Here is a 19,140-nt window from a genome sequence, read left to right on the forward strand (position 1 = left end):
CTTAGATTTTATATCCTCTTATAAATTTTTTTTATTATGATTGAAATTATTAAAAGTGCACGAATTAATTGTGGCACTAACATCGTACACTCCAAAAATTTGTTGTTGTGTGCGAAGTCTATTACTTATTATGCTAGTTTACTCAGTTGAATTATGTAGTGGTTTATATATAAAATAAATTGATATATAGTTCAGCGCTTTTATGAATAGTGATATTGTTGAATTGTTTAATGATTCATTAGAATTTCTAGTCTAAAAAAAAATCTCAAATTGCTATCTCAATTACTTGAGTGTTAAGCATTTAATTCAGCCTCTAATAAATAGTGAAATTGATCATTCATAAAAGTCCTAACTTGTTGAACAACTTAACAATTTACCTAAGCTAACCAAACCAAACTTCTCTTGATAATATTTTTGATAAGTGGGCTTATGTGATAAATAATAAGAAAATTTGTATATTTGGCATTTAAATGAAATTATGGTTTATATCCTATAATTTTATTATTTATAAATTGAGCTTATAATCTATTAAATATATATGAAAAATATCGTAGGTTAGATTTTAACTAACACCATTAGGTAGATATGAATATTCCATCAAAATTAAATATATTTCTCAAAAATAACTATAATACACTTGTTCTTTATTTATTTTCTTCTCTCTTCCTCTTAGGGCACAATATGATTATTTATTCCTTCTTAAGCAAATTAGATCAAATAAAAAAGAAAGGAATTTTCTTCTTCTCTTGTGACTGACTCTCTTTTCTCCTCCACACATTAGGTATAGTTTGGGTTTAGCATTTTCATTTAGGTATAGCTTAGATTCTTATTTAAGCATAGCTTGGTTTTACAGTTCTTATAAAGAGAACATCTTTTCTCCTCTACATAAAATTAAAATGAGCAAATCCTAGCATTTTTTTTTTGTGTGTTCTTAGTTGGGATTTATTTGGTAATATGAGTTGGGCTGAGTTAGATTGTATTAGATTTGGTTTAGTTAAGTTGAATATAAATTGAGCAAGTGTAACTTAATTGAAGTTTTTCTCATTATCTTCTTAATATAGTTAACTTAATATAGGAGTTTGATTATTTCAATAAAAGATACAGATTTCAGTAATAAAAATGATCTAGATATCATAATCTTATCGTTAAAAATCTCATATCCTAATTTATCACAATCAAATACTATCGTTATCTCATATTTCAATCATACTATATATCCTTGTGGATGCAACTAAATGCCCCAGAAAGTGAAACAAAAAAATGGACTTTATTCTGAGAAAAAAAAAATCTTTCTCTCAATCCTAATTTTTCACTTGCAACCAAACGGGAAAGTATGTAGACTGTAGAAACTAGAAAGCAACATGGCAGGAGAAGAACTCACCCAATTATCTTTGTTCTTCTGCTATAACTGCAGCTCGGCACAAGGGGCAGCTCAAACTCGAGCCTAACCAGGCATCAATGCACTCTTTGTGGAAGCCATGGTTGCATCTCGGAAGCAGCCGGCATCTCTCCCCTTCCTTTAGCTCCGACAGGCATACCACACAATCGATCTTCTTCTCGTCACTCGCCGGAGAAGAGAACTCGAACGTCGGCAGGCTGGAGAGGATTTCCAATTTCTGGTTCCCATCATCACCTGACGATGTCATGTTGTTGTTGGCGTTTGAACTCCAGTGTAATCTATTCTGGAAGGAGTGCAAGCAGCGATGGAAGCAGCAAAGAAAGCAAAGGAGCAAGAAGAAGGCCAAGAAGAAGGCCAGGAAGGCCGTGAAGAGGATCACGTCTGCGAAACTGAGACGGAGATGATGAAAGCCACCGGAGCTCAGGGAGATGCCATTCGCCATAGCTTTTGATTGCTCTAAAGAGGCGGTGGATGGGGACATTGGAGGAGGGATCAATTGGGTTGCAGTAGTGATGCACATTGTTTAGTATGAAGTAAGGTCAAGAGAAAATGACGTGCTAACGCCTCTGCTTATGCCACTAATTATATAATTACTATAACAATAAGGCAAAAAGCTAACCTTCTAAACAATGTGTCGCTTAGATTTATAGTTCTAAAATATATATATATATATATATATATATATATATATATATATAATGTGTAATAATGTGGCACTAATTAAATTTTTGTATGAAGATCTCAATCTTTCTTATTTCTATATTTTGGACATTACGAGAATTTTAAAAAAGAGATAACCTATTTTAATGAATTAAAATAGAGATGGTGTTAAGGGCAAAATGGTTAAAAAGTATAATTATTTTAACAGAAAATTATACTCATGACCATTAGTTTTGAAGAAAGTTGCACTTTAGTATTTAGTCTAACTATAAAAGATTAAAATTTATATCCTCCAACTCTGGTTCAATATGCTTAGTGACACAATGATTGACTGAAATTTATTGTATAATGGAAGAGAGGGAACTTATAAAAAAATGTATGCATGATTGGTTGGTTTCATAATTGGGTTATTTAAAATAGACCTTCCCTTATTTTGAAGGGACACCATTTTTAATTAGAAGCTAATGCAAAAGTAATCAAAATATGAAACAATAGCACAAAAAATAAAAATTCACATACTAAGATCTTCTTAAGAGAAAATTATTCTTTTAAGTTACAATCTCATCATTTGGTGAAAAAAAAATGAGCAAAAAAATTTCATTAACCAATGGCAAAATATAAAAGGTGTATAAACATTCGAAGAGAATAAAAGATAACATAGAGAAATGTATGAACACCGACGTTGAAATCTCGACATCTTTTTCTTCTGCCCACTCGACTTAATCTATTCTCCTTTTCACACATCTCATATTTTGTCCTAGATCCTCTCATCCACTATATCAAAGAAAAATTTGAAAGATTACACATTTACAAGTTTGTCGCTAGACTAACTCAAACTCGATCTCATTGCGTTTAAGCTTAACTTATGAGGATGACCAAATATGACATATATGTCATTCGCAAATCTGTTATTTGTTTGTGTAGTCCTCGAAAATTAATATTTGTATACATATCTGACAAAACATATATTTTTTATTTGTATAGCCTTTAAACCCTTTTTTTTTTAAAATAAGCGTATTTGTTGGAGTTAACTGATCATTAACATTTGAATAATTTAGATATAAAAAAATAAAAATATTCTGATTATATTTTTAATAAATTTCTCTTAATTAAGTATATTTTTTTTATTAAATAATTGGGACTTAATTTAAAAAAGTAATCTGAGTGCATATTTATGTAAATATTATATATTTTGAAAAGTTAACATAAAAAAAATATTAATAGCTTTTTTCCATTTTATATGTGCAAAAAATAAATAAATAAAGTCGCTCATATTTTTATAGCGAATGTGTACTCTTAAATGAATCCCCATGATACTAAGACACTCCCTAATCTAAATTAATTTGCGCTTTCTACCTCTAATCGCATCTAATACCACTCACATTACGTGCCTTTCACATGCTCATGGAATCCCTTCGTCCGTATCTGTGGGCCCGCGGGGAGCGGGATTCCGTGTACAATTTGACCTCCAAAATTTAGGTTCCCGCCTCGAGCCCAACTCATCCACCAATCAGAAGGCACCATTAGCGAACCATTGTAAGACTCGCGGAACATCGTACCGGATACCACGAAGGACTCGCCGCTATAAATACTCTCCCCCCCGTCTCGAGCAGGTCTTCTTCTCCTGGCCCCCTTTTAAGTTCCTTCGACCCCGAAACCCTAGCCCTAGGCGCCAATCCACCCGATTTAGATTCCATTTTCCCTCGATAGTGATCAAATCCCTCTCTAATCGTAGGACTGCGCCCCTCCGCCCCTCCCTGGGCGATTCGGGCTCGATCTCCGGCTCCTTTGGTTGGCGGCGGCAATGTCTCGGTGCTTCCCGTTTCCGCCTCCCAACTTTGACGAGGCCGGGATCGAATCGCTTAAGGTTTGTTGAGCATTAGCGCTAGTTACGCTGTAGATTCCTGCTGTTTTGCTCGACAACCTTTCGTGTGATTCGGTCATTGATTGAGATCTGAGATCTGTGTAATATGTGATTAAGTGAAACACAAAGGAGTGAGTAATCCGTATGTAAATATCTATTGACTGTGCAAAAGTGAGTAAATTTTTTATTTCTTCTTAGATCTCTCTCGTTGGGTATTGCTTATTTTGCCTTGATGACTTCGTTTTTGGAGCGATTTGAATCAAGCAACAGGTAGAAGCTTTAGAGCTATGTGAGCCTGGGTCCTATACTCCTATTCGCCTGTTTCTTCTACAAAATTGAGTTAGCGTTTTGTGATGACTAGTGTAGACTATCTAGTAGTTTGATGGAGCTTTGGATCTAATATCAAGTATGGAGGATCGATCCATGATTGAGATTCCATTGTGGTGGTTTTTCAGTTTCTACTGTTAAACTTATATTTGTGTGCATGACTTGTGACTTGTTTAATTGGCAAGATCGACTCATCAAGATGACTGCTTGAAAACCAAAATTTTCCTTCCTGGAATCCTGATGTCAAACGAAATGTTCCATTTTTGGTATAAATATGTGTTTATTGCACATTCCTTTTCCTCAAATTAGTCTTTCCTGCCGTAAGCAGATGTTAATGTGATTTGTGTCCCTAGAATTATTCACTGTATGGAAGGAACTTTAACTTGATCTTGCTTTCAGATTTTCCTCATTAGGTGTGTATGCTTACAGGAAGAATCCTGTTTTAGTTTATTTAAATAGATTTACTTTGGAAGGATTCCATATTATGCGAAAACATCTGTATTATGTTTTAAATTTTGTACCATGGACATATATGCTATCTCTATATGCTATGCTACTTTTAGCTACTAGATGTAAAATTTCATCATCCAAAAATGGGTCGCCCCATACTCTGGTTCCGATGTAATGCTCCATGATTCTCTTTGCTTTCCCGTCGTCCATTCTGTCTGGGATTGACGATTGTTCTGGTGGCTGAAGCTCCAGAAAGAGGGGGAAAAGGCAAAGAAAGAGAGGAGAAAAGAAAAGAGGAGGGCGAAGAAGGAGAAGGCCAATCAGGAGCATGAGAACCTTCAACATTCAACACATGGTTGCAAGAGGAGAAAGTATGATGACTGGAACCTACAGGATCAGAAAGATAGTAAATATACAAGGACATCAAATGATTCGGTGGAACAGTTGGAGAAGAGTAGCCTCACAGAAGATCATGAGCTTCAATTTACCAATCAGAACACTTATGGCTCTCCTGCGAGTTCTCAGGACAGCATTAAGAAGAGAAGCACCAGATCAGCTAACAACAGCCATTGTAAGAATGGTAAGCTAATGCTTCTGTCACAAAATATGTATCATCAATTCATCATTATCAGTCTTATACAGTGTGCTCATGAGCTTGTACCTCTTTCATACATATTGATTCTTTGATTCTTGTTTTCTTGTAAAGGGTTTATTCTCCGCATTAGGTTGCCATCTACAAAGCAAAGAGATCTAGAACCGGTTTCCATCATGCAACCACTGAAAGTACAGGCTCCGGAATTGCCAACCATCTCAAAACTAAGGCATCTAGAGCCATCCAGAGTCAGGAGACAAAGTAACAGGAAGTCCCTTGATAAAGTGAAGAAACATAGTACTTGTGTTGCAATTTTGGGGAATCAAAGAAATACAGAGCAACAAGCATATATTTTTAAGCTGGGAGATGGAGAAAGGGAGCCGTCAGCTGCCAAACAAGAGCAGCCTGAGGATTCTCTTGTCAATGAAGAACCCTGCTGCTCAGGAAGGGATATGGAGGTGGCATGTCAATCAGAAGCAATGGAAACTACTCACAACCACTCCAGCACCAAAAAGAGCGACCGATCTGTTATTAAAATGGAAAGGCGGTTCAAAGAGTTAATATTGAACTTGAACCCTCTACTATTGCAATCGGAGCAAACGGATGTCAGTGACCAAGAATGGCTTTTTGGTAGTACTTCGAAGCAACACCCTGATCCTAGTCTGAACAGATTCATAAAGGGTGAAGGCTTACCAAGTCACAAAGTCGCAGTTTCATTAGAGCAACCCCGAGCATGTTATCTGCCTGAGTTCGATTCATATCAGCTGCCTTATGTGATACCATATTGAACTATGTAGAGAGGAACATGCTTGAATTGCGTGGATTTTTTTGAGAGGGAAAAAAAGAGAGATAATTGGTGTCAAATGTTTGGGAAATTGTACGTCAGGTTGTCATTGTTGTCAAAATGAAGTTTGCATTTGTGTCCTGATATGATTTTTATATGAATAATATTCCAATTATTTTTGCTGTCTTACTTGTGATACACGATCTTTCAGATTATCAGTTACTCTTTTATGGGTCATGAATTCGATCATTTGGCAAAAGTTTTACTAGCTAAACTGAAGCATTAAGTGCTGCTACTGAAAGTGAAAAAGAGACCATCCGCATAAGCATGGTTTTTATCCCTCAGTGAAAGCCTAAACAGGTTCCCTTCATGCATATGTACAAAAGTCTGGTGGAGATTATGTTTGGCATTCTGTTCTTAGTAATAGTAGTAGTAGTAGTAGTAGTAGTAGTGGAGTACATCTGGAATGTGGATCTTTGAGAAAATTCTAAAAAGGATACCGGGAAACATCTATGCAGGCTGCTCCTTTTCTATGTAACTCTTACGAAGATTTTTTCCAACCACTTTCGTATGACAATAGCAGTCTATAATAGCTAATACAAGGACGAAGGTTATTTTAATTCTTTTTAGAGCAATTCCTCCTTGTTTATCTGATTTCACAAAATATCCAGCATGCATGCGATGATTATTGGCCATTCCAAAACTCCCAATCTTTGAACAAGAAACGGCAACACCCAAAGTATAAGCTTGTCAATATGCAACAAACTTAGTAACACAATCAAGTTTGGTAGTTCAAAGAAACAGAGGAATGCTAACAAAATTACTAGTGATAAGTTTACTAAAGCAAAAGAGAACCTGATACTCCGTGATTTAGACAAAGATACAAAAGACACCAACATACCATATAGAATTAAAAAAATAATCCAGATGGACTCATCCTCGCACCTCAAGATTAGGATGAAGACATCTGACGTTGGTGCATGCTACAGACGGATAAGTTGTCTACCACAGACGACCCAGAAGCATGATAGGAAAACCGATGCATCCAAAGCTCATTAATGCTGTCACCGAACTGTACACAAGGGCTGGTTCCCTTGAGACACAAGAGACTCAAAACATGGGAAGTGGGTCATTGTTTAGAAGATGGAGCAGCCCTTTTGTGCCTTCTTTTTCTTCTTCTTTTGCTTTGGGGGTTGAAGTACAACTTTAATGGCTGCATCGAAAACTGCCTTGACATTCTGGGCAAAATAAAAGAAACAAAATTATTAAGTATTGGGTCAGTAAGAATATCAAATAAAATCATGCCTACGAGAAAAGATGAGAGAAAACAGTACTTGCTGAGTCTTTGAACTGCACTCTATGTAGGCAGGAGCACCAATGAGCTTTCTTAGATCTTCTCCCTGTAAAGTTAATTAAGAGCAAATAAATTATTATGATGTGCTACAGCTCAGACAATAATAAAAGGACATTTTGTGTGAGAAAAGGGTTATTACTTGGGCAGTAGTGATAGGTACAGCACCAGGGTGATCTACAAAGAATTGTCTATCATCCCGGAGATCTGTATTCGGAACCTCTTGCAATTAGAAACAGAGCTAACAAATAAAACCACCATAAAAGCATGGACAATTAAATACTAAAGCACAAAAATCTCTGACATATTATAAATCACTCAAATTAGTATATTGATGTATGCAAATTATGCAATAGAAATTACGATTGTAAAGCAATTTGGTACTCTACTCCTGCAATCTTGAAATTTTCATGTATTATAAATGTTTCAAGGTTAATAATAGCTTCCTAGAGTAGACAATAAAAGAGAGAAGCTTGCATCAATTAGATTTTATTTTCACCTAACAATTAAAAGTCCAGATAATTTAGAAAAGAAGACTCAAAATGTTAAGAGACTTCAAAATCATGTAGAGAAGGTACTGAAAATATGGAGCTGATGAATACAAGGAAGAAAACAAAGAAATACTGTAAGTGCATTGTACAGCACTGCAGAAAAAGCAATCAATCATCTAGTTCAGAGAGGGAAAGAAAAAATCAAACCAGGATATTAGTTTAAATATAAATGTGCAATAAATATGATGTTGTGCTCTTTAGTGACAAAGATAAAATCAATTCGCAGCAATGTTCATATTGCAAATTGTAATGTGCCAAAATGTAGAAAAAAAATAGAGAAACAGGCCGTCATTTATTAAGAAGGAATAACAAATCTCAAGTTTTAAATGTACAAATCATGATAAAGTTCTCAAGGGTAGTACATTAAACAAGCACAGATAACATGAAAAATTAATTAGGATAGAACAAAATGAACTATGAGGAATTTGATGACTATAAGTAGTGAATGATGCCAGGGCTTAAATGATCCTTGAGAAATAGAGGTTTATCAATTGTAGTTACTGTACTAAGGAATACTAATTAAGAGAAGCATTTTAGTATCATGCAACAAGATGAAAGAGTAGCTCCATGGTATTGCAATAAAAACATCTGAGAAACGATACAATTAAATCTCTTACTAATGAGAAAGAGCTAAATCTATAGTATAATAGAATACACTGGTATGAGACAGAGTACAAATGCACAGTTTCAGCAGGTGGTCCAATCTCTGAATAGAAGAGCACAAATGAGGACCAGACCCAGTGAAATTGAATAATTATGAGTAGCAAGAGTTGTCAACAGTAAAAAAAACTAATCCCTTCACGAAAAGTATAGTACTGTGACGAGCGATCCAAGAAAAGACCAAACAATTTAAACAGGAAATACTACCATTAAGCAAAAAAGTTGTACAAATTAAATGAAACTTGCAAACTACTTTATCTGGATCCCAAGCAATGGTGCTTTTTTTCACAATGTTGATCTAGGATACGTGTGGAGACAAAATTAAAAGAATGCAAACTCAGAATAAATTATCTACCAATCTCGCTAAGCTTTTTTTTATATAAAAAAAATAGGCCACTAAACTTCGTACATGTATAAGTATTTCAATCTGAGATCTGCAGTAAGGCATATCCACTTGATAAAAAGGAACTGAAGACATGGATATAGGAAAAATCGCCAAGTCAACTCAAGCTGACTGTTGGAAGCTAAACTTCAAGAATCAAGCATAATCTAACATAGTTATGTTTGAGATCTCAGAGTGACGGGGGAGGGGGAGTATCTAAAATCTTTCTTAAAGTCGCATAACATTACCTTGCTGCTTCCTATGGCAGATATTAACATGAAATTATTCAGCTATAAAGATAAGGATGAGAAAGTTAAGCACGGAGGCAGTAATCTTTAATATTGAGTTATAGACAAGAAGCAGTTTGAAACTTCAACCATACAACTGTCTCAACCACCATGATCAGAAAAAAGAGAGCACTAGATAAAAAAAAAGTCATAAGGATGGCCTTCACTAAACAGACTTTAAGTAAAATGTGAAACATACCAAGTTTTGTTCCAACAAGAATTATAGGAACACCAGGTGCATAGTGCTTTAATTCAGGGATCCACTGAACAGAGGAAGAAAATGAAATAGTGATCAAGAATCAGCAAGGGGATAAGAACTAAGGAAAGAAGAAAGGAGAGAGGTAACAAAAGTAGCCAACCTTCTTAGAAACATTCTCATAGCTGGCTTTACTGATAAGTGAGAAGGCCAGGAGAAAAACATCAGCTCCGCGATAACTCAAAGGTCTTAGCCTATTATAATCCTCTTGTCCTGTTCCAATGGCCCTTAATTTACACCACGATCCAAAGGAACTGATACAGGGAAACAAAGGAAGGAAGAATTTACCTGCAGTGTCCCACAAACCTAGATTGACAGTGCTCCCATCTACCACCACATTTGCACTGAAGTTGTCAAAAACAGTTGGCACATAATCCTGAGTCGAAAAGAAATACACTTAAGAGACTCAGAAAGTTTGTAGTGATCCCTTAAACGATGGATGGAGATACTTATAGAACATAAACTAGTTATTGCATACCAGAAGAAGTAGTATAACCATGACATAATATTCAAGATAAAAGAAAATATCGTTGCTTAAACTGGAAGTAATGGCAAGCGTCTAGGATTGTTACATTTACTTTGGGGTAGCCCATAAATAACAAGTCTATATGTCTTCTATTTTCCCTCATAAGCATCCATCTCTATAAGGACCATGGTGGCCTCACTTTAATCTCCATTCAAAGTCAATGAAGAAAGCTAAAAGGATTATTGCTGCCCATCAACTAGAAATCTGTATAAGGATCAAGAAAATTTTTATCGTGAATCTCACCTTCCTGATCACATTTTTGCTTTACAAGTCAACACATCTCGGATACAAAATGCAAACTCTATACATAATTAAAAGCCGCACTAAACTTTACACGACTTTCATGCGAGACCATAACACCTCAGCATCGCGAACTCCTAAAATCTATTTACAAGATTCCTCTATTTCTTCTTTTTGCCATATCCTTTCTCAATCTCCCCACCCCAGAACCCACAGAAAGGAAACCCTAACATCAAATAAACCTTTTCTAGAAGCAAAGAAACGAGGCACCATGATCAAACGAGCTCACCGTGGGGAATGTGTTGCTGGTGTAGGAGATCAGCATACAAGTCTTCCCGACCGCACCATCGCCGACGGTGACACACTTTATAAACCTCGACGCAATCATCTCCTCTTCCGTTTTCTCTTCCCCAATCCCCAATTCTCTTCGTCAATCACTACGCATCAAAAGGCCCCCACATTCCCCAAAATCTCCAACCGAGAAGAGAGAGGCAATGAGGGGGAATCCAAGGGATTGACCGAGGAATCCTTCCTTCTAAAACAAGAGAAAGATGGACAAACGAGCCATCTTTGTCTTCTCTGCAATGGGAGAAAGAAAAGAGAGGTGCGATTGAAGCGGAGCACCTCCAGGCTCCAGCTATATAATCAAATAGACCTTGGAATAATGAGAAGTGGAAGGTAATCAAAATTATACCTTAATTTATATATAAAAACTCACTGTCGACAGCTAATAAATAGTATCAGACATGTCTTTCTAATTCTCTCTTCATCTGAAATGCTCATAGAATAATTTCTCATCCTCTTTTGGCAGAACAAAACAACCACAACCAGATGAGAATAATTATATCATTATCTATGGCTGGATCTAAGTTTAGAGGACAATTATGAAGTAATTTTTATTTCTTAGGGTACTTGCAAGGCATCCTATTTTTTGCAAATAACCCCCTATTTTGGGGGGGTGGGGATGGAGAGATAATGCACTCCACTTAACGTTGACTCACCAAAATTGTCAACCCTGCAAATAAATCTACGATGACACGAGTCTAATAGAGATGCAAATTATCGTATATGTGGCAGCTTATAATGATGGGGAATTACTACTAAATTACTTCTCATATACTGGTTGGACAAAATGGCACCCATGAAGGTATTTTAAAAGGTATCTTCCAGTTATATGTTTACAAATTTAGCTTTATATTTTACCCTGGACTGGAAGGTGGAATAAATTCTTTAATGTAAGTCTCGTAGAATAACTTTAGGCATTTCTTTTTTTAATCATTCATAAGCTCTTCCTAGATACAGAGGCATTTAGTCTCGTTAAAATTTTATACGTTGAATAATTACTTTGAACTAAATATCGTCGAGATCTACTCCAAACTGTTGCGTTGCCAAGCTAACCACACTGCCGAGCCATCCAAGTCCCACTAAAATCACCAACTACTAAATAATTTCTCCACAATATTATTTGGATTGGAGTTGAACCTATAATCTCCTTGGTCATGAGCAAGGACTTACCTACCAACTCTATTAGAATAAATTTAAACATATTTGCTCCTATAAATTTATAAGAGCTTGTTGTATTTATTTTTCTATAAATTCTTCGTGTCCACGGAATTCTCTAAGAATTATTCAAATTCAAAATTACAGTGAGAATTATTTAAACCAAGTGAACTAAACAATTATTTACCCCCCTCTACTTTCTCCTCCTTTAGATTATATATTTTACGTATTTCTCGTATATAACATCAACTATGATCTTATAGGCTTTCTCAGTTGGGTGATAGCTATCCCAGAAGACATACTTAGTAACATCTGAACAGGTGGTAGATGTTACATTGTTACAAAACACTGAAGCCTCTATTTCTCCAGTACCACAACACCCCTTATCCGACGTCTTAAATCCTGCATAACAAATGAACACATTAATTTCCCCAATTAAACACCACCAAAGTTCAACAATACATTTAAATAGAGATAATATAAAGAAAAGAAGAAAAAGAATTGATCAAAAGTTCAACAATACATTCACCGTTATTAAATTGGAATTACCATAGATTGAAGGCCGGTCGATAAGGTCCAGCAAAATGGAGTAAATATCGATGTAGACAAGCTTTGATCCGTTAAGGCCGAATTCTTTATGCAATCTACCAATTTCTTTTTCTATAATGGAATTGAACAGTCGTGCTGCTTGATTCCGTAATGGATCACATTGCCTTAAGATCCCTCCTGCAACTGTTCTTTGTGATGGCAAACATCCAATGGGTGGGAGACCAATGTATCCAATCTTCCGAGCACCCATTTGATGCAATTGCTGAAATAGAAAAGAAAAATTTATGAAGAAGATGAACATGAAGGAAGTATCAATATTATGAAATTTCATCAGTGAAGTTTGGTACATTTCTTTGGATTTTTGGTAAATAATCACCTATTTTCTTAGAAGATGTTAGAGATTTAAATCTTTGTAAAGACTGAATTAAATTGAGTGTATTATATTTGTCTCATTATAACTTATTTTTATGGAAAGATTTTGTATGGGTATTTAAAAGAATTTCCTAAATCAGGTCAAAGTTAAGTGCGATTGAACTTTGAGACCTGCTTAGGCTTGATAATATAATTTATCCATAGATTCAGCTAAATCTGAACCACTATTATATATTTTCTAAAATATACTTATGTATTGATGTCTTTTTATAATTGACTTGATAAAAATTTAATTAAATTTTATCTCTTTAATTTTATTTATTTATTTATATATATCTCTCGTTAGTTTTAATAACAGATCGAGATAGATAATTATATTTAATTTGAAATTTATCTCTAAAGAATTAAATTTAAATTATTTAATATTAAATAATATCTCTTATAATTAAAGCATAATTATATCTAAGAGAGAAATCTTAACGGAAGAAAAGAACATGTAATTCAGAAGTTAGACACACGTAATCAAATCTTCTTAACTAGTATGTTATTTTTTTTTACATAATGTGGTTTTAGAACTAATACCGGATATGGAAACGGGCTATTATAGCGATTAGATTATATGTCGTCTAAATTATTTTAATTGAGTTTTGCAAAATTTCTTCTGGACATTGGGTCGAGCTTAGACCAAGCGAATTCAGAGCCGAGAAAGAACTAAGGAATCCGATTGTAAATGAAAGAAAATGGAAGTTTTGCGTACATAAAAGGGCATGAACAGTTGTTGTGAATTGGAGGTAGCTTACCTTGAGGAAGCTAGTAGCACGAGAGATCAAGAAGTTAACGTAGGAAGTGACATCGTAGCTCGTCTTCCTGAAAGGTGTACCGAAATAAGTATTCGCAATATCGTCGGTTCCGGAGCATACGACGAACAAGCTCTCGGAAATAATCCTTGCAGCTCCACCCTCGCCAGCCACGGCCTTTACCCTCTCTTTGTATTCCCCAAACAAGTCGAGCTGCTCGCTCATCGAGATAACATTCTGAAATCAATGGATAAGTAAGTACCGGGTAGTACTGCCATTGCAGTATTCTTAACTTATTCCGGAATAAGAGGAGTTTATTCGGATCAAGAAAGAGTAGTACCACTAGTGCTGGGGTGAGGGGGTCATATCCTGTGGCGCCGGAAGCGAAGCTGACACCGGTTAAGATGTCGTGAGGTTGGAGGTCGTAACCGAGATAAGGAGGTAGTAACTCTTTCACACCCAGTTTAGAAGCTGAAGATCGAGGAAAAAGAGAAGAGATTAAATCGCTGGCATATATTACATTCTTGTACTGATTAATTCAGTGCATATATATATATAATATACCTATTAAATCCGAAGGGATCTCGCCATTGGAGAACCTCCCGGTGGGCTTTTGCCCCATAAAATTCTGACCGTAAGGAGGGAAGTTGCTCTTCGCCATCGTGTGAAGTCCGTTGTTGTTGCCAGGATCCATGATCGAGTCCCCGAATACGACGATGGCCGGAACCGCCGGGGCGGCCGTCCGGTTAGTCGATGTAGGATCCAAGGCTTGAGAGAACTGCGACAATAGAAGAAGGAAGCATCCTATTGCTAGGGTAGGAGCACTCAATGGAAGGCCCTTCCTTTCCATTACTTTAGTTCTTCTCTCTTTGTATAATATATGTGTTGCCTTCTATTTATGGAAGTGGAAGTGGAAGTGGGACTGTGGGAGGCTCTCATAATTTTAGTTGTTTGCTTGGTGCAATTTAATTACATTTGGTTTTTGATTTAATATATAAGGTTGAGTGTGTATATATATATATATTTCATAGTCGAGTTCTATCAATCTATGATAAGGTCATGATAAATTCTTTTCATCCAAGTACTTGTGCTTAGTTTATTTCTGTCCTGGTCAATCTAACTTATATATCCGAGAAGGTTTAATGCAATATCTTTACAATAGTGGCGAATTAATAGCCTCAAATTTAGTTATGAAGGAATAAATTTATATCATTTTGTCTGGCCACCACCGTCCACCTACAAAAAAGTCTCTTGTTCTTGTCATGACTTCAAAGTCATTAATGCAATTGACACTGTGAGGTCTTGATGGAATAGAGTCGTTCGTGCTATTAAGACGACCCACCAGAACAAAGGCAAATGTCATGTGTCTCATGGTACTTTTTGAAGTACTTTTTCTCCTACATTTTTCATGCTGGCACCGCAATTACAAGTTGAATCTCTTGGAGAAGAATTCTCCACGTTGGAATTAATTTTGCTTTCGTTACTCTCTAAGTTTATGAAAAATTTGTATTTAATATCCTCCGTTTTAGTGCTAAATATGTGTCGAAAGTATCTTAAGTTAGGTTAAGACCAACACGATGTAAAAATATTTCGACCGTTGTAGATTATTATTTTCTAAAATATTAACAATAGCGTTATCATGTTTTTATTTCTCCGGCACATTATTGTCTCCTCCAACCTGCGAAAATGTGTATAAAGTTAATTCTTCTCTTCCATCATCCTTTTTTCTTAGCTTGGGTAAGATGTTTTTATTAAGGTATTTTGAGTGGGATAGAGTATTTTAGGTTAAAGTAAGATACTAATTTAAGTTTGATAAGAATATTTTGTTAGTTATTTATGTAGTTAAGTTAATCTGGAAGTTTAGTTAAGTTTAATTAATTTAATTAATAGTAGTGTATTTTTTGCATATCTTTAATTAAATAGAAGACCCAATTTATAAATACTGAAAATATAAATTGTAAATCACAAATAGGTAAAAATACAAAGTGTTAAATACAAATTCTTCTAAGTTCATATATCTTGGACATCAAATAAATGAAAGAGCTAACTTTGTGGGCAGTAACATTAACAAGAGAACATCTCATTCTCAATTAATTTATTGTTACGAATTAAATCTGGAGTGATCCGAAAGTAAGAAAATTATGAAAATTTAGGTGGTGGTAGCCTCATGAGTTATGTTCTAATTGTTTTAGTTTCACCTAAATTGGATGTCAGAATGAAAAGTTAAAAACAAAATAGTAGAGATAGGTTAGAATAGGACAGAACAGTAAATATTCGACGTTGCGGCGGTCGTCGAAGGGTGGCGAACGGCCAAGGGTAGTGGTGAACGACCGTAAGATAGGGTGGCTGCTGGAGGTGATGGTGACTATGGGTTGGAGGTAGAATTAGGGTTTCTAACTTAGATTTACTTCTTGAAAGATAACGACGATCTAACGGCTACGATAAAAGATAAGGACGATAAGTAATGTAAGGTAAATAAACTTAACTTAACTTAACTTAACTTAACTCAATATTCCTTCCATTTAATTCCATGCCTAAACAAAGAAGCTCAGCCCTTTTATATATAGAGGTCGGGTACAATGAGTTCTACTCGGACTAACCTTAAAGGCTTATATGACTCGAACTATAACTTATCTAAGACTAATCCTAAAGGCTTATACAACTCGAACTAGGACTTGCCTTAAAGATTTACATGACTTAATTGAACTTTTCTTAGTGACTTACATAACTTAACTAGACTTGTCTTAAATGCTTACATAAGATATAAACATAACCTAAAAATACACATGATTTAACTAAATCAGCCTTATCCTTATCGGATTCTTTGTTCTTTCATAGATAGAGTCCGAATCTGGAGAAACCTTGAATACGGAAGTTGTAAATCAGGACGTCTTCGATCTTCTCCAGGTGGTTTCATAATATTTTGTAGTCTTGTGGAATATCCTTTGAACATTTTCCCAAAAATTGCGCATGGCTGAATTAGTTAACTAATACATTCTAACTAATTAAAGTAAATAAGCAGATAAGATAAGTAGACTCAATCCATTGAGCCCAATCTCTCCTTGATATGATTTGATCTGACTCGGTTCGCATCATTTATTTTTATCGTGCCCCTTTAAGTTAATTCATTTCAGATAACAAAAATCAAAAGTAAGAAAATGTAGGCCCAAACTAAGCAACCAAATCCTAATCCACACCTTCTCTCAAGAGCATCCTACCGAACGGCTAACCTTTACTAACCCATGACCGTCTGTCAGCCTCTAACGACCGCTGCAATGTCAGTATTTTCGTTTCAATCTTTTTCTATTGTTCAACTATATCTTTTCATCCCAACATCAGAATCACTTTCTTTAAAAGCCATTACATTTGTGACTTCCGGATTTCACCCATAAAATTTTATAATTTTCTTATGAACGGATAATTCCAAATCTGATTCTTAACCAAAATTAGCATTATAATTGAGATTACTAATTAGATATTAATTAAGATTTATTACCAGTACTTCTCTTCTATTAGGTGTCTTATCATTATACTTAATTGTTATGTTTAGTTTACGCCATGTCTCAATAAACTTTCTTATGTCACTTAACTTTTCTAGAGTTCTCACGTACATATACTTTTATTATCAAATATTTTGTCAAAAATTCTTAATCCATGTATCCTTTTCATCTAAAATCTCCGTTACAATTGTACTTTATAAAAGTATGTCTGCTTAGTCAGGTTTAAGTTCGAGTTGTCTTGAGATAAGATATTACAGACACAAACATAACTCATTTATTACATGGGTTAGAATTTTTAACACAAACATGACATGTTTACTAAATATGTCAGAATTTTTAAACATAAATATAATTTATTTATTAAACAAGTTACATGAGTTATAAACGGGTTATCAGGTAGCACAAGTCATTAAAATTTATATAAATTAATCAAGTTATAAATAGTTTTTTTAAATTTTAAACAGGTTTTTTTGGGTTACAAAGATATTTATTTCTTGTTATAAACGAGTTAGTTGGATTATAGAAGTGTTAGTTGAGTTATAAATGGATTGTCATATCGTAAACAAGGTTTATCGTGTCATAAACGAGTTATAATGTTATAAATGGGTTGGCGGCATCATGTCATAAACATGCCAAATGGGTTGAAGTAATAAAATACAAATACAATCTGTTTAATAATCAAAATAGGTGAGCGGACCCTCATCCAATTAAACTCAAACTCGTTTAAAAATTAAGTTACTGTATCAAGGTACTAGATTAGATCAATTTTTTCACCCCTAAACAAAATGAGATACGATAAAAAGGTCCAAGGTATAACAATTTTGATGAAAAATTATATTGACCATTGTATTTGAATGGGAAAGCTTTGCTTGTGTTTGGAACTAATTCTTGACAAAATTCCATTGACTTTATTTGGAAATAAAAATTCTATTATTTTCCATCTAATCTTATTTATTTGAAATAAGATAAGAATTCATTTAGTTAGTGTTCTTTCTAGAGCTAATATAAAATAGATTAAAGGTTAATTTTAAGATTTGAAAAAGTTAAACTGGCAAATAAATCTATTCAAATCTAACCTCAAATCATTGAATTGAATTTCACTCCATACGTTGAAATTCATTCAAACTCATTGAGATCAATTGAAACCTCATCATTTAGTAATTCTAAACAGCAAATTTGGTTAAATTAAAATGCCAAATTAATTGAATTCTACCAACTTGGTAATTTCACTCAATGTGTATCAGTTTCACGTAGTTAATTCCAAGCATGAGTCGAGCTTAACCTCATCGACTATATATATATATATATATATATATTCAACATCATTAGTCGTGTAAGGTTAAAAAATAAATAAATAAATAAATCCGTAGCAAAAAATCTAGGCGACTTCCCAGGTTACAGGAACATCGATCTGCATAGGATCTAGTGGCGAAGATATCTACACGACGACCAATCCTGTTCAAAGATCTTTCCCCAACTCCCATGGCGTCGGCAATGGAGACGTACGTCCATTAGCAGACCTCAACAGAGGTGGTCATGATCATTGATCGCCATGAGAGAGAGAGAGAGAGAGAGAGAGGTGGGCATGTGAAGTACCTTGATGCTGTGTTGCAGACCCCACGTCATTAGACAACGGCCACAAGCACCAGCACCACCACTGTGTGTGATGTTATGTGACGTCTCATCTCTCCATCTCTCAGCTGTACGAGGTTATTATTATCTTTTTATTTGGAACAGCATCTCCTATGTTAATATCTATATATCCTCTTCCACTTCATAAATATAGCTCTTTAATTCCCAAGCTAAACATTATAATAATTTGATTTTAAAATATAAATACTATTTATTAAAATTATATTTTATATCACACACACCAACTTAAATACTAATTTATTCACATATCTATTCCATCAACTTATTTTATATCAAATCAAAATGATATTCATGATAATACTATAAAAAATAAAGCATATTTTTTTATATATTTTTCTTCACTTTATATTATATTAAATATAATTATCATACATTTATTTCAGAATATAAGAATTGTTATTTTTAAAATAAGTACCTTATTTTGAGAATAATAAAGTCGA

General features: G+C 34.6%; 3 protein-coding genes across 3 annotated transcripts; 1 reads left to right on the top strand and 2 right to left on the bottom strand.

Annotated features, from left to right (window-relative positions):
• The first annotated feature begins 3,677 nt into the window (after positions 1-3,677).
• LOC140765523 (uncharacterized) lies at positions 3,678-6,265 on the top strand. The gene is made up of 3 exons (XM_073104661.1): positions 3,678-3,926; positions 4,947-5,280; positions 5,407-6,265. Exons 1-3 carry the CDS (start codon positions 3,864-3,866, stop codon positions 6,078-6,080), a joined length of 1,071 nt encoding a protein of 356 aa, XP_072960762.1. The 5' UTR covers positions 3,678-3,863; the 3' UTR covers positions 6,081-6,265.
• A 536-nt stretch (positions 6,266-6,801) lies between these two features.
• LOC140765972 (rac-like GTP-binding protein 5) lies at positions 6,802-11,607 on the bottom strand. The gene is made up of 7 exons (XM_073105328.1): positions 10,619-11,607; positions 9,852-9,939; positions 9,667-9,776; positions 9,507-9,570; positions 7,570-7,634; positions 7,411-7,476; positions 6,802-7,314 (listed from the first exon to the last, which is right to left on the bottom strand). Exons 1-7 carry the CDS (start codon positions 10,715-10,717, stop codon positions 7,213-7,215), a joined length of 594 nt encoding a protein of 197 aa, XP_072961429.1. The 5' UTR covers positions 10,718-11,607; the 3' UTR covers positions 6,802-7,212.
• Positions 11,608-11,890: 283 nt separating this feature from the next.
• Positions 11,891-14,504, bottom strand: LOC140765971 (GDSL esterase/lipase At3g14820-like). The gene is made up of 5 exons (XM_073105326.1): positions 14,112-14,504; positions 13,888-14,018; positions 13,551-13,784; positions 12,379-12,640; positions 11,891-12,231 (listed from the first exon to the last, which is right to left on the bottom strand). The coding sequence occupies exons 1-5, from the start codon at positions 14,395-14,397 to the stop codon at positions 12,038-12,040; spliced, it is 1,107 nt and encodes a 368-aa protein (XP_072961427.1). The 5' UTR covers positions 14,398-14,504; the 3' UTR covers positions 11,891-12,037.
• Positions 14,505-19,140: the final 4,636 nt, after the last annotated feature.

This window comes from Typha angustifolia, chromosome 8, assembly GCF_048772165.1.
Source record: "Typha angustifolia cultivar Huaian chromosome 8, ASM4877216v1, whole genome shotgun sequence".
NCBI classification, from domain to species: Eukaryota; Viridiplantae; Streptophyta; class Magnoliopsida; order Poales; family Typhaceae; genus Typha; species Typha angustifolia.